The sequence below is a fragment of the Gobio gobio genome, assembly GCF_949357685.1.
Source record: "Gobio gobio genome assembly, chromosome: 19".
Taxonomy (NCBI): domain Eukaryota; kingdom Metazoa; phylum Chordata; class Actinopteri; order Cypriniformes; family Gobionidae; genus Gobio; species Gobio gobio.
Genome location: NC_137112.1, coordinates 14,160,293 through 14,174,240, shown reverse-complemented (window position 1 = coordinate 14,174,240; position 13,948 = coordinate 14,160,293). Strand labels below are relative to the sequence as shown.

At 39.3% G+C, this 13,948-nt stretch overlaps 1 protein-coding gene across 2 annotated transcripts in view; it reads right to left on the bottom strand.

Moving 5' to 3' along the window:
• dgkab (diacylglycerol kinase, alpha b) overlaps positions 1 to 13,948 on the bottom strand; it is a 69,136-nt gene that overhangs the window by 26,303 nt on the left and 28,885 nt on the right. For both annotated transcript variants that reach the window (XM_079844210.1, XM_079844209.1), the window contains exons 16-20: positions 11,982 to 12,067; positions 9,449 to 9,538; positions 5,332 to 5,492; positions 5,096 to 5,160; positions 3,815 to 3,905 (exon numbers count right to left, since the gene is read on the bottom strand). In XM_079844210.1, coding sequence (XP_079700336.1) covers positions 3,815 to 3,905; positions 5,096 to 5,160; positions 5,332 to 5,492; positions 9,449 to 9,538; positions 11,982 to 12,067 — 493 coding nt within the window. The remainder of the gene's footprint in view (positions 1 to 3,814; positions 3,906 to 5,095; positions 5,161 to 5,331; positions 5,493 to 9,448; positions 9,539 to 11,981; positions 12,068 to 13,948) is intronic.

Here is a 13,948-nt window from a genome sequence, read left to right as displayed (position 1 = left end):
GATGATGAAAAATGCAGTAAAAAGAGTAATATTGTAAAATATTATTATAATTTAAAATAACTTTTTTTTTTCTATGTGAATATATTGTAAAATGTATTCCTGTGATCAGCTGAATTATCATCATCATTTCTCCAGTCTTCAATATCACATGATCCTTCATCATTCTCATATGATGATTTAATGCTCAAGAAACATTTATGATTATTTTGAAAACAGTTAGTACACCGTTTCCACAAAAAATATTAATACGCAAAAACAGTTTTCAGTATTCAAATCAAAGTTCAGCTTTGATCACAGAAATAAATGACATTTTAAAATATATCAAAATGCAAAACAGGTATTTTAAAATGTAATATTTCATAATATTGGTGTTTTTTTACTGTATTTTTGATCAAATAAATTCAGCCTTCTTCTAATTAAAAAAAAAAAAAGTCTTAATTATTTCCAACTATTGACTGTATATATATATATATATATATATATATATATATATATATATATATATATATATATATATATATATATATATATATATATATATATATATATATATATATATATATATATATATATATATATATATATATATATATATATATATATATATATATATATATATATATATATATATATATATATTCCCAAATTCAATATTGGTCCCAGGTTCAATATTGAAGACACCTGGTGCCACATTCTAATCAGCTAATTAACTCAAAACACCTGCAAAGGCCTTTAAAGCTACACTGTGTAACTTTTTTAGTCTATTCTTAGCTAAAAACACTTAGTTCTTTCAAAAATATATGTGCTCATTAATGTATATTTACTTCTTTCAAGTAATAAAGTATTCTCGTAAGTTTATAATATGCCATTGAAAATACATAAGGTAATGGGATCTAACGGTGGTCGCCATGTTGCCCCTCCATCTCGAAAGTACATTAGCCAAAGAGCGACATACCCGTAAATTCAAGCTTCGCCTTTCGCGTTTTAACCGGTTTTAACACTCGATGGCACTGTACAAAATTCCCTGCCTCGCGCATGTGCGCGTCAACTTGTTCAGACTTGTCTGGTGCATGTGCAGAGAGTTTTCATCCCAGCAGCGTCCAGTAACAGAGTTATACGGAGTTTTCCTGGCTTGTTTATTCCTCAAAAGTCTGTTTTTCCTTGTGTGGTATTTCTGTGCATTAATAACTCCGTAAGTAATAATAGTTATTGTCATTGTAGATGTGTTTCAGAGTGTGTCATCGCGTAATTCAGTTGATGTCACCTCAGAAGTATTTTTGTGTCAACATACAATAGCGTAATGCTCACCTATTTGAATATTCACTCAGTTATTTTGTTATCAACAATGTTTATTCGTTTATAGAAAATATTTGCTTGTAATGTATGTTGATGGAAATATGTATCAGGTCTGATCGGCATATTAACAATTGTTATACAGAGCGCATGGCAGTGCTAAAGCTGCGCACACACTTTGATAACCCGACACCGCTTGTTAGCAGCAGCAGCGGCAGCTCCGCTCCTTTTAATGCAGCTGCATTTAGCGCCTATATATGGTACAATAAGCTCTGGTTTACGGTTACATTATACAAATGTAACTTATAAGTATAGTTATACAGTTCTTAACTGTGTAAGCTTTAATGGTCTCTCAGTCTAATTCTGTAGGCTACACAATCATGGGGAAGACTGCTGACTTGACAGTTGTCCAAAAGACGACCATTGACACCTTGCACAAGGAGGGCAAGACACAAAAGGTCATTGCAAAAAAGGCTGGCTGTTCACAGAGCTGTGTGTCCAAGCACATTAATAGAGAGGCGAAGGGAAGGAAAAGATGTGGTAGAAAAAAGTATACAAGCAATAGGGATAACCACACCCTGGAGAGGATTGTGAAACAAAACCCTTTCAAAAATGTGGGGGAGATTCACAAAGAGTGGACTGGAGCTGGAGTCAGTGCTTCAAGAACCACTACGCACAGACGTATGCAAGACATGGGTTTCAGCTGTCGCACTCCTTGTGTCAAGCCACTCTTGAAAACAGACCGCGTCAGAAGCGTCTCGCCTGTGCTAAAGACAAAAAGGAAAAAAAGTGGTCCAAAGTTATGTTCTCTGATGAAAGTACATTTTGCATTTCCTTTGGAAATCAGGGTCCCAGAGTCTGGAGGAAGAGAGGAGAGGCACACAATCCACGTTGCTTGAGGTCCAGTGTAAAGTTTCCACAGTCAGTGATGGTTTGGGGTGCCATGTCATCTGCTGGTGTTGGTCCACTGTGTTTTCTGAGGTCCAAGGTCAACGCAGCCGTATACCAGGAAGTTTTAGAGCACTTCATGCTTCCTGCTGCTGACCAACTTTATGGAGATGCAGATTTCATTTTCCAACAGAACTTGGCACCTGCACACAGTGCCAAAGCAACCAGTACCGGGTTTAAGGACCATGGTATCCCTGTTCTTCATTGGCCAGCAAACTCGCCTGACCTTAAGCCCATAGAAAATCTATGGGGTATTGTGAAGAGGAAGATGCGATATGCCAGACCCAACAATGCAGAAGAGCTGAAGGCCACTATCAGAGCAACCTGGGCTCTCATAACACCTGAGCAGTGCCACAGACTGATCGACTCCATGCCACAACGCATTGCTGCAGTAATTCAGGCAAAAGGAGCCCCAATTAAGTATTGAGTGCTGTACATGCTCATACTTTTCATGTTCATACTTTTCAGTTGGCCAAGATTTCTAAAAATCCTTTCTTTGTATTGGTCTTAAGTGATATTCTAATTTTCTGAGATACTGAATTTGGGATTTTCCTTAGTTGTCAGTTATAATCATCAAAATTAAAAGAAATAAACATTTAAAATATATCAGTCTGTGTGTAATGAATGAATATAATCTACAAGTTTCACTTTTTGAATGGAATTAGTGAAATAAATCAACTTTTTGATGATATTCTAATTATATGACCAGCACCTGTATATAGTGCTCTCTACGCACTGTTCTTGAGCTGAAGGCCACATGAAGTTTGGAGGTCTGTAGCTGTTGACTCTGCAGAAAGTTGGCGACTTCTGCGCACTCTGTGCCTCAGCATGCGCTGACCCCACTGATTTTACGTGGCCTACCACTTCATAGCCGAGTTGCTGTTCTTCCCAATTGCTTCCACTTTATTATAATACCACTAACAGTTGAGCGTGGAATATTTAGTAGTGAGGAAATTTTACGAATGGTCTTATTGCACAGGTGGCAACCTATCACGGTACCCGCTTGAATTCACTGAGCTCCTGAGAGCGACCCATTCTGTCACAAATGTTTGTAGAAGCGTCTGCATGCCTAGTGCTTGATTTTATACACCTGTGGCCATGGAAGTGATTGGAACACCTGAATGCAATGATTTGGTGGGTGTCCCAATACTTATATAGTGTATATTTACATAACAACAGGCCGGTACGTTGTACAGCAGCCCACCGGGAAAACTCCCGGTGCTCCAGGTGGCCAGTCCGCCTCTGTAAATCTCCCATTATCCCATTTTATTGCCAAATATTGCATTCAACTTTTTATCATCTTGTTTTCTTTTAATTAGCACAGGTTTTGTATTTCTTTTTTCGAGCTGACTGATCGTGGGCCTCATTGATCTGAGTATATGCAATTTTTTTGAGGTGAACAAACTTAAACTAAACACTAAGGTGCATGCGCTCAGATCAGATCATGAGCCTACGATCAGTCAGTTCAAGAAAGAAATACAAAACTGTGGTGATATAGCGTAATGAGAGATTTACAGGCAATTTAAAAGACAAGTAATTTTCAACACAGCACAAGGGTTAAACAAACATTTACCTCAATGCTGAGGCATTCCTTGAGGTTCCTGCAGGAAGCTGAAACGGTCTCAGATGTTGCGAGTTGAAAATACCACAGCTTATTTCTGGCTCTTTCAGGGCATAAAATAGGTAAAATGTAGAACTATTAAAACTGAACCAAGTAATACATGCACAAAATATCTAGTTAAAGGCACAATATGTAAGATTTTTCAAAAATATCCAAAAACCACTATAAAAGTGTTATATATTTATTTGACTTACATTATCCCAGATGTTTCCAAGAATGTTTAAATTTTAACCAGGACACAAGTTCCAGTTCATGCATCGCCTATCAATGACATCATACCCGTGTTACCCTCGATTTTCCGGTTTTATTTTGTAGAAACCATGGAAACACCAAAAGACTTTAATATATGATGTGTTTTATTAGACTGTTTGGATCATTCATCGACAGAAAACGAATCATTGTTATATAGATCAACACAGTTAGTCTTAGTGTTTAAATCTGGTTTTCTTGATTTACTGTGAGTACCATGTTTTACCATGCCTAATATCGATCTAGCTTGTGTGCAACAAGTGTCTCATAGCCACCGCTGAGCGAACGCACAGAGCAGTAATATGATAAAACAGCACTTCATTACCCCCAACTGTGGCAGAATAAAAGCTCCGCTGCTGTCGCCGTGTGTCACGCTCGTCTCTCATTAACAATCGCTCCAGCGCCTCATTCAGCTTCACAGCACTCTGCCCTGCTCTGCTTCATACTACTGTAACGTTAATAATCTCATACATGAACATGATTTCTGTAGAGGTGAAGACGACATCTCCCATGAATCCGTGCTCAATCTCGGTGTTATCAAGCTATGCCTTTGTTTTTAATAGGCAACCTCTAGCGACGAAAAACTACATATTGTGCCTTTAAAAAAACAGGTAACACTTTAGAACAATGGTCATTAGTTAACATTAGTTAATGTATTAACTAACATGAACTAACCATGAGCAGTACATTTGTTACTGTATTTGTTCATCTTTGTTAACGTTAATTAATATAAATACAGCTGTTCATGGTTTGTTCATGTTAGTTCACAGTGCATTAACTAATGTTAACAAGATTTTAATAAAGCATTAGTAAATGTTGAAATTAACATTAACAAAGATTAATAAACGCTTTATAAGTGCAGTTCATTATTAGTTAATGTTAACTAATGTAGTTAACTAATGTTAACTAATAATGACCATTATTCTAAAGTGTTACCAAAAAACACAACATTACGCACTGGCTGAGCAGATTTCAGATCCTGACCTGCTGTTGAATTTCTGTGGATCCTTCTCTCTCATCACATGAAACTGGTGTGCTATAGATGCGTCCTGTTGAGGGAACATCGCACATTAAAAATAATCACAAATACAATACAGCTGCCAATTACAGAAATACAGTGCCACCATTCTAAGAGCCAAGTGATTTGAAATCTGGCTTCATAGCTGGACCATTTGTCAAGAGGAAAATAAAACGTTTCAGTCCAGACTCTTGGCGCTCACCACACCGATAGAGAAATAGTTGTTGATGATGTCATTAGGCACGGGGTCGCCCTCATCTGCCAGATCAGCTTGAATGACTCGCAAACTCCAGCGATCCATCTGCATTAATGTGCTCTCCTCAATCTGCTTAAGGACTTCTGTCAGATCACTGCCTTCATATCCTGTTTAATCCAACACATATAAGAACAACATCTTGAATTGTGAATACTGACTTTTACCTTCTGAAAGACGATTCAAAACGTTTAAAAAACGTATTTTTAGGGCATTTTATCGTCACCCTTTGCACTCTGTCTTCTGAATTGCATATGGCGATCTATACGGGCACTATCCCAGCTAACAGGAAACATTCTTAGGACTTTGGCTAATGTTCTGGCAAGGTCTATCAAAGTTAAAGGGGACATATTATGCCCTTTTTCACAAGATGTAGGCTAATATAAATCTCTGGTGTCCCCAGAATGTGTCTTTGAAGTTTCAGCTCAAAATACTCCCCAGATCATTTATTATAGCTTGTCAAAATTTGCCCCTATTTTGGTGCTGTTTTTGTGTGTGTCCCTTTAAATGCAAATGAGCTGCTGCTCCCCGCCCCCCTTCTAGAAGAGGACGGATCCTTTGCATGAGCTTTTATACTCCGTCAACAACAAAACAGGCGAATCTCACTCAAATGTCAGAAATAACCAGCTGTGGAGCAGCCGTACATGTTTGATCCGGAGTCGACACAGATGAGAGACTCAGGAAGAGGGCGACACTTTTAGACACACATGGACGTTTCTAAATGGTTAGTGGATCATTTATGTGACGTTAGTTGTTGTGGAGTTACGTTGATTCAACTCATGGACTAGTCATGTTAATCTATAAATTGTTGTATAGGTGCTCGTGTGGGAACGTAACATGTCCGTCACCCGACTATACAATGCATAATAAATGTGTGTTTATGAATTACAGACAGTGAGCGTTTTCGGGATAAAACTAACGACAGAGCTCTAGTCTCTGTGAATACAGTCAGAGACGATGCTAACTTTAGCCATATTAGCCGTACAGCGTTCTAGAAAAGCTCATTCAGAAAGGACATTTGCAAACATTCACAGAATATGACGTGTCATCCTCACTTGTTCTGGTATGAAGTTAAAGCACAAAGCGCTGGTTCTGACCCATCCTTCGGAAACAACTTTTTCTCAAATCCAGCGTTGTACTGACCCTCGTTGGTAAAATGATTTGCGCAAATATATATCTTCGCCCTTTGCACTCAGTCTGTCTTGTGGATTGCATATGGTGATCTATATGGTCACTGTCCCAGGTAACAGGAAACGTACTTAGAACTTGGCTAACATTCTGGCAAGGTTCTCTTAAAGTTATGAAGTAACGTTAATTAATAATGTTCTCAAAGCATTAGCACAAAAACATTATTTATAATCTACATGTTCATTAATTAATTTTTTCCGTAAATATTTTAGTTGGATGTTTATTTGTAAGGAATAATTGACTAAAAATAATATTCTGCTTACAGTCAAACCAAAATGTATTCAGACACCTTTTTCTCACATTATCACTGTTTATTCGCTATAGTTTAGAAAATGGTCATAAAATATAACAGAACTCAGAGTTAAACTGTGTCAGAACAAATTCATCTTGATAATGTCAGATCACTTTGACAGAAAGGGATGTAATGGATTACAATCAACCAATCAGCAGAACACAATTAGATAATACCAATTTAGGTCGACCAATGACCAAGCAATGCTTCATTTAGTTCAGTCTGTGGTGTCAAAGGTCACATTAGCAATTAAAGAAAAAACACTTCAGCCAAACATGATCAAGTCAAAGTGTCTGAATCATTTTGATCCCAATTTTAATCAATTTTACTGGTAGTCACTGTATGAAGAATGTTTGGGTATAATATGTCACAGTTTACTTTATTTTGCTATCCTCACTTACAGAAATTAACTATAGAGTTCCGCACACAAGTGAATATATATATATTTTTTAATATTATTATTACCTCGCTAGTGAGAAATGTCATGTAGCTGTTAAGTTGCTAGACTATTTTACTGTTAAAATCGTCAAAGTGGCGCTGACAACACGTTTTTCTGTGCGAGTGTGTGTCCATTGTGTGTGCGTGTTTGAGTGGGAGAAAGAGAGTAAGGGTTTCTGAGCTATTTAGTACTTTTGACCGCTGTAGCGCCCCCATCAGGCCGATCAGGACGAGCCTTGGTGACATCGTAGGCAGTGTGAGTACTACCATCCCTCAAAGTTTCAAGTCTCTACAACTTACGGTTTGGTCTGCCCGATCACTTTTAGGGGACAATGCTGATCCTTGGAAAATGTAACAATTACAATAGGGTTTTAGCGTTGCGCGCTTGAACCCCTAATAACAGCACAACCCACTGAATGTAAGTCTATCCCTCAAAGCCTTGCTTTCATTCCCAGAAAAATCAAAGATGCTAAGGTCTATAGTGTTACATGTATGATTTATCTTGTGATTTATCTTAGCAGTTTATGTCACCGGCCTCGTAACTTTGAACAAACGAAAAAATGTTGTTCATAACTTTGAGAGAAACTTTCCAGAACGTTAGCCAACATTCCATGTTCTCTGAACACTCTGAAACATTCTCATAATGTTTGCAAAAGTTCCCTTAACGTTTGTAAAACGTTTGTGGACATTTTAAATGTTCCGAGAACATTCAGAAATAACATTTGACTTAATGGGAATGTGTTTCTGGGAGACTGATACTGACTTTTGTCTGTAGTTTGTATATAGTGTAGAGTTTCTTGTTTTTGTTTGGTTCGATTTTATTATACATAATTTATGTAATTATTATACCCTTAATCAATTACACATGTATCATTTTAGTTAATCAATCATTAATAGGCACTTACAGGTAGACTATATACAGGTCATACAAATAATCTTAAAAATCAATAAATACAGCTATAAAAATTACTACATGTGAGCTTAAATGTTCAGTTCTCTCTATATATCAACTAAACTAACTTAATAATAATAATAATAATAATTTGTTACATTTATATAGCGCTTTTCTAGGCACTCAAAGCGCTTTACATATAGAAGGGGGATTCTCCTCAACCACTACCAATGTGCAGCATCCACCTGGATGATGCGACGGCAGCCATATTGCGCCAGAACGCCCACCACACACCAGCTGATTGGTGGAGAGGAGACAGAGTGATGAAGCCAATCTGTATATGGGGATGATTAGGAGGCCATGATGGAGAGGGCCAATGGGCAAATTTGGCCAGGATGCCGGGGTTACACCCCTACTCTTTATCGAAGGACATCCTGGGATTTTTAATGACCACAGAGAGTCAGGACCTCGGTTTAACGTCTCATCCGAAGGACGGTGCTTGTTACAGTATAGTGTCCCAATCACTATACTGGGGCGTTAGGACCCACACAGACCACAGGGTGAGCACCCCCTGCTGGCCTCACTAACACCTCTACCAGCAGCTACCTGGTTTTCCCAGTTGGTCTCCCATCCAGGTACTAACCAGGCTCAGCCCTGCTTAGCTTCAGTGGGAAACCAGTCTTGGGCGTCAGGGTGATATGGCTGCTGGTTCACAAACTTCATAACTTTTACTTGCATTGACATATACGATTTTTCTTTATGTTGTCCTCTTTAATAGACCGCTCTTTTCTTCTTGCTGTGTACATTTGTTTCAATTCTTAACATTTTTCAATCATGTAATATTCTGCAGAAGAGAGAAATGAATCTCGCTGCTTCTCTCGCGAGAAGTGAATCTCAGTTGATCCACAGCATGTGATTGGCTGTTCGCTACTGATGTCACAACTAAACTCCTAAACTCAGGATCAAAGCCTGAGTTGACAGAGAAAGCTGATGATCAGCATCATGTGACCAACAAAGCCTGAATGGATTGGTTTGGTTTTGTCAACTCGAAACTAATCCTGTAACCCTGAGTTTGTTAAACTGCCATCATGGTACAGGCCCCAGGTCTATTGCATGACACAGGTTGTCATGTGATGTCAACATAGCAGCGCCTATTATTATTACTATTAATAAACAGCCTTCATCTCATGTATGTACATCATACAGCAGCATGAAGTGAGCAAGTGAATGATGCAGCTGTTGAAGAGGAGACCCACCTCCTCCCCAGTGCAGACATCGTGCCAGATCATTTCCTGTTCCTAGAGGAAGGACTGCAACTGGAGGGTGAATGACCATATCAGCTTTATCTGAGGAATAAATAAAACAACATGTCTGCTTAAATCAACTCGTTTACTTAATAATTTCAGTGGTAAGTACTGAGAAATAACACAAGTCATGATGAAATGAAAGTAGCAACAGATAATTTCTTCTGTATTGTGGCATACATCCGATCCGAGTATAACAGATTATTGAAAAAGAAAAAGTGTAGGGCAGGGACTAGTTGATTGAATGCTGAGATGTGGGCATGGCAGATGAATGTGAGGGTTTAAGTGCACTAAATGACTGGAGGCAGTAGTTCTCAACCAGGGGCCTCAGCAAACTTGTATAAAATGTTAGAGCATAAAATCAAGCATTAGGCATGCAGGCGCTTCTACAAACATTTGTGACAGAATGGGTCACTCTCAGGAGCTCAGTGAATTCAAGCGGGTACCGTGATAGGTTACCACCTGGGCAATAAGTCAGTGAAATTTCCTCAATACTAAATATGCCATGCTCAACTGTTAGTGGTATTATAACAAAGTGGAAGCAATTGGGCATCAGCAACTCAGCCTCAAAGTGGTAGGCCACGTAAAATCACAGAGCGGGGTCAGCGCATGCTGAGGTGCACAGTGCACAGAAGTCGCCAACTTTCTGCAGAGTCAGCAGCTACAGACCCCCAAACTTCGTTTGGCCTTCACATTAGCTCAAGAACAGTGCGTAGAGAGCTTCATGGAATGGGTTTCCATGGCCGAGCAGCTCATCCAAGCCTTACATCACCAAGTGCAATGCAAAGCGTGGGATGCAGTGGTGTAAAGCACGCCGCCACTGGACTCTAGAGCAGTGGAGACTGTTCTCTGGAGTGACCAATCACGCTTCTCTGTCTGGCAATCCCATGGACGAGTCTGGGTTTGGCAGTTGCCAGGAGAACGATACTTGCCTGACTGCATTGTGCCAAGTGTAAAGTTTGGTGGATGGGGGATTATGGTGTGGAGTTGTTTTTCAGGGGTTGGGCTTGGCCCCTTAGTTCCAGTGAAAGGAACTCTTAATGCTTCAGCATACCCAGACATTTTGGACAATTTCATGCTCACAACTTTGTGGGAACAGTTTGGGGTTGGCCCCTTCCTGTTCCAACATGACTGCACAAAGCAAGGTCCATAAAGACATGGATGAGCGAGTTTGGTGTGGAGGAACTTGACTGGCCTGCACAGAGTCCTGACCTCAACCTGATAGAACACATTTGGGATGAATTAGAGTGGAGACTGCGAGCCAGGCCTTCTCGTCCAACATCAGTGCAAATGGACTTATTGCACAGGTGTTAACCTATCACGGTACCCGTTTGAATTCACTGAGCTCCTGAGAGCGACCCATTCTTTCACAAATGTTTGTAGAAGCGTCTGCATGCCTAGTGCTTGATTTTATACACCTGTGGCCATAGAAGTGATTGGAACACCTGAATTCAATGACTTGGAGGGGTGTCCCAATACTTTTGGCAATATATATATATATATATATATATATATATATATATATATATATATATATATATATATATATATATATATATATATATATATATATATATATATATATATATATATATTATGTATTATATATACTATATGTATATTATGTTATGTACTTCACTTTATATCTCCAAAAATATGACTTAGTAAGATAATATTTAAATGCTTAGTTTTATAATCAAAGCTCAGAAGTTTTATTAAATGATTGAGAGATGAACAAATAAACCTTCCTCAAAAGCCTGATGATCATATTTGATACTCACATTTTATGGCATTTGGCATATGGATTATCATATAAACCTAATGTGCTTTAGACCAGTAAGAAATATTACTAACAATATACAAGTTATTACATTTACTTTACAAGAATCAGTAAGAAAACATCACATGGACCACGACCTGAAGGTGGACAGTTTTAACAATTATCTTAAAATCTTTTTACTTGCTAAAAAAGTCTGAACTATCAATCAGACGAGAGAAGGCATGTAGTAGATTGTGTACAACGTTTTTTCAGCAAAGTTTTGATCATGTTGATCTAGAAATTTGCGTATTAAATATGATAGAGTACGATTTATAGGGTTAAAAGTGTGATTTCTAGACCTGGAAAAGCCATGTAAATGAATAAAATCCTAGAACTCCATGCCAGCCCTAAAATATTTTTTTTCAGGTAATAATTGTGAGTCAACATATTTTACTATATACTTCTCACATGAAACAAGATCAGAAAAAATGAGAAAGGTTACTTCGAAGCAAAGTAGCTAAAAATAAAGAACCTTAAAGCCTAAAAAAATGGACGAGTGCAATTTTGAATGCAATATGTCCTTACATGTTTTCCTAAATTCATTGGCTGGAGAATATATTCATAAATTACAATAAAAACAGCTGTGTGGTTTAATAGGTAACTAAATATTATGTGATTAAATAAAACTGCATGCATATGACAAATCTTTGGATTTGAGTTTCTCACCAATAGCATCCAAAATCCAGCCGACAGTGCCGTCTCCTCCACAGACCAGAATTCTGTATTTATGAAGATTTTGAAAGAGCTGGAGTCTGAAACGAATAGACATACATGAGATTGTTTCGTGCTTCTTTTGTAATGGGGCAGTCAGTGTTTGGGTAGATTTTGTGTTACCCAGATCCTGGATCAGGCATAACAACCCAGTGTTTGGGCAGTTTTTGTGTTACCCAGATCCTGGATCAGGCGTAACAACCCAGTGTTTGGGCAGTTTTTGTGTTACCCAGATCCTGGATCAGGCATAACAACCCAGTGTTTGGGTAGATTTTGTGTAACCCAGATCCTGGATCAGGCATAACAACCCAGTGTTTGGGCAGTTTTTGTGTTACCCAGATCCTGGATCAGGCGTAACAACCCAGTGTTTGGGCAGTTTTTGTGTTACCCAGATCCTGGGTCAGACGCAACAACCCGTGTTTGGGCAGTTTTTATTTAACCCAGCTCCTGGGTCAGACGTAACAACCCTGTGTTTGGGCAGTTTTTGTGTTACACAGATCCTGGGTCAGATGTAACAACCCAGTGTTTGGGCAGTTTTTGTGTTACCCAGATCCTGGGTCAGATGTAACAACCCAGTGTTTGGGCAGTTTTTGTGTTACCCAGATCCTGGGTCAGATGTAACAACCCAGTGTTTGGGCAGTTTTTGTGTTACACAGATCCTGGGTCAGGCGTAACAACCCAGTGTTTGGGCAGTTTTTGTGTTACCCAGATCCTGGGTCAGACGCAACAACCCAGTGTTTGGGCAGTTTTTATTTAACCCAGCTCCTGGGTCAGACGTAACAACCCTGTGTTTGGGCAGTTTTTGTGTTACACAGATCTTGGGTCAGATGTAACAACCCAGTGTTTGGGCAGTTTTTGTGTTACACAGATCCTGGGTCAGATGTAACAACCCAGTGTTTGGGTAGTTTTTGTGTTACACAGATCCTGGGTCAGACGCAACAACCCAGTGTTTGGGCAGTTTTTGTGTTATACAGATCCTGGGTCAGACGTAACAACCCAGTGTTTGGGTAGTTTTTGTGTTACACAGATCCTGGGTCAGACGCAACAACCCAGTGTTTGGGCAGTTTTTGTGTTATACAGATCCTGGGTCAGACGTAACAACCCAGTGTTTGGGTAGTTTTTGTGTTACACAGATCCTGGGTCAGACGCAACAACCCAGTGTTTGGGCAATTTTGTGTTACCCAGATCCTGGGTCAGATGTAACAACCCAGTGTTTGGGCTGTTTTTGTGTTATACAGATCCTGGATCAGGCGTAACAACCCAGTGTTTGGGCAGTTTTTGTGTTACACAGATCCTGGGTCAGACGCAACAACCCAGTGTTTGGGCAGTTTTTGTGTTATACAGATCCTGGGTCAGACGCAACAACCCAGTGTTTGGGCAGTTTTTGTGTTATACAGATCCTGGGTCAGACGTAACAACCCAGTGTTTGGGTAGGTTTTGTTTAACCCAGCTCCTGGGTCAGATGCAACAACCCAGTGTTTGGGTAGTTTTTATTTAACCCAGCTCCTGGGTCAGACATTACAACCCTGTGTTTGGGCAGTTTTTGTGTTACACAGATCCTGGGTCAGATGTAACAACCCAGTGTTTGGGTAGTTTTTGTGTTACCCAGATCCTGGGTCAGACGCAACAACCCAGTGTTTGGGCAGTTTTTGTGTTACCCAGATCCTGGGTCAGACGTAACAACCCAGTGTTTGGGCAGTTTTTGTGTTACCCAGATCCTGGATCAGTCGTAACAACCCAATGTTTGGGCAGTTTTTGTGTTTCACAGATCCTGGGTCAGATGTAACAACCCAGTGTTTGGGCAGTTTTTGTGTTACCCAGATCCTGGTTCAGACGTAACAACCCAGTGTTGGGTAGTTTTTGTTTAACCCAGCTCCTGGGTCAGACGCAAACACCCAGTGTTTGGGTAGTTTTTATTTAAC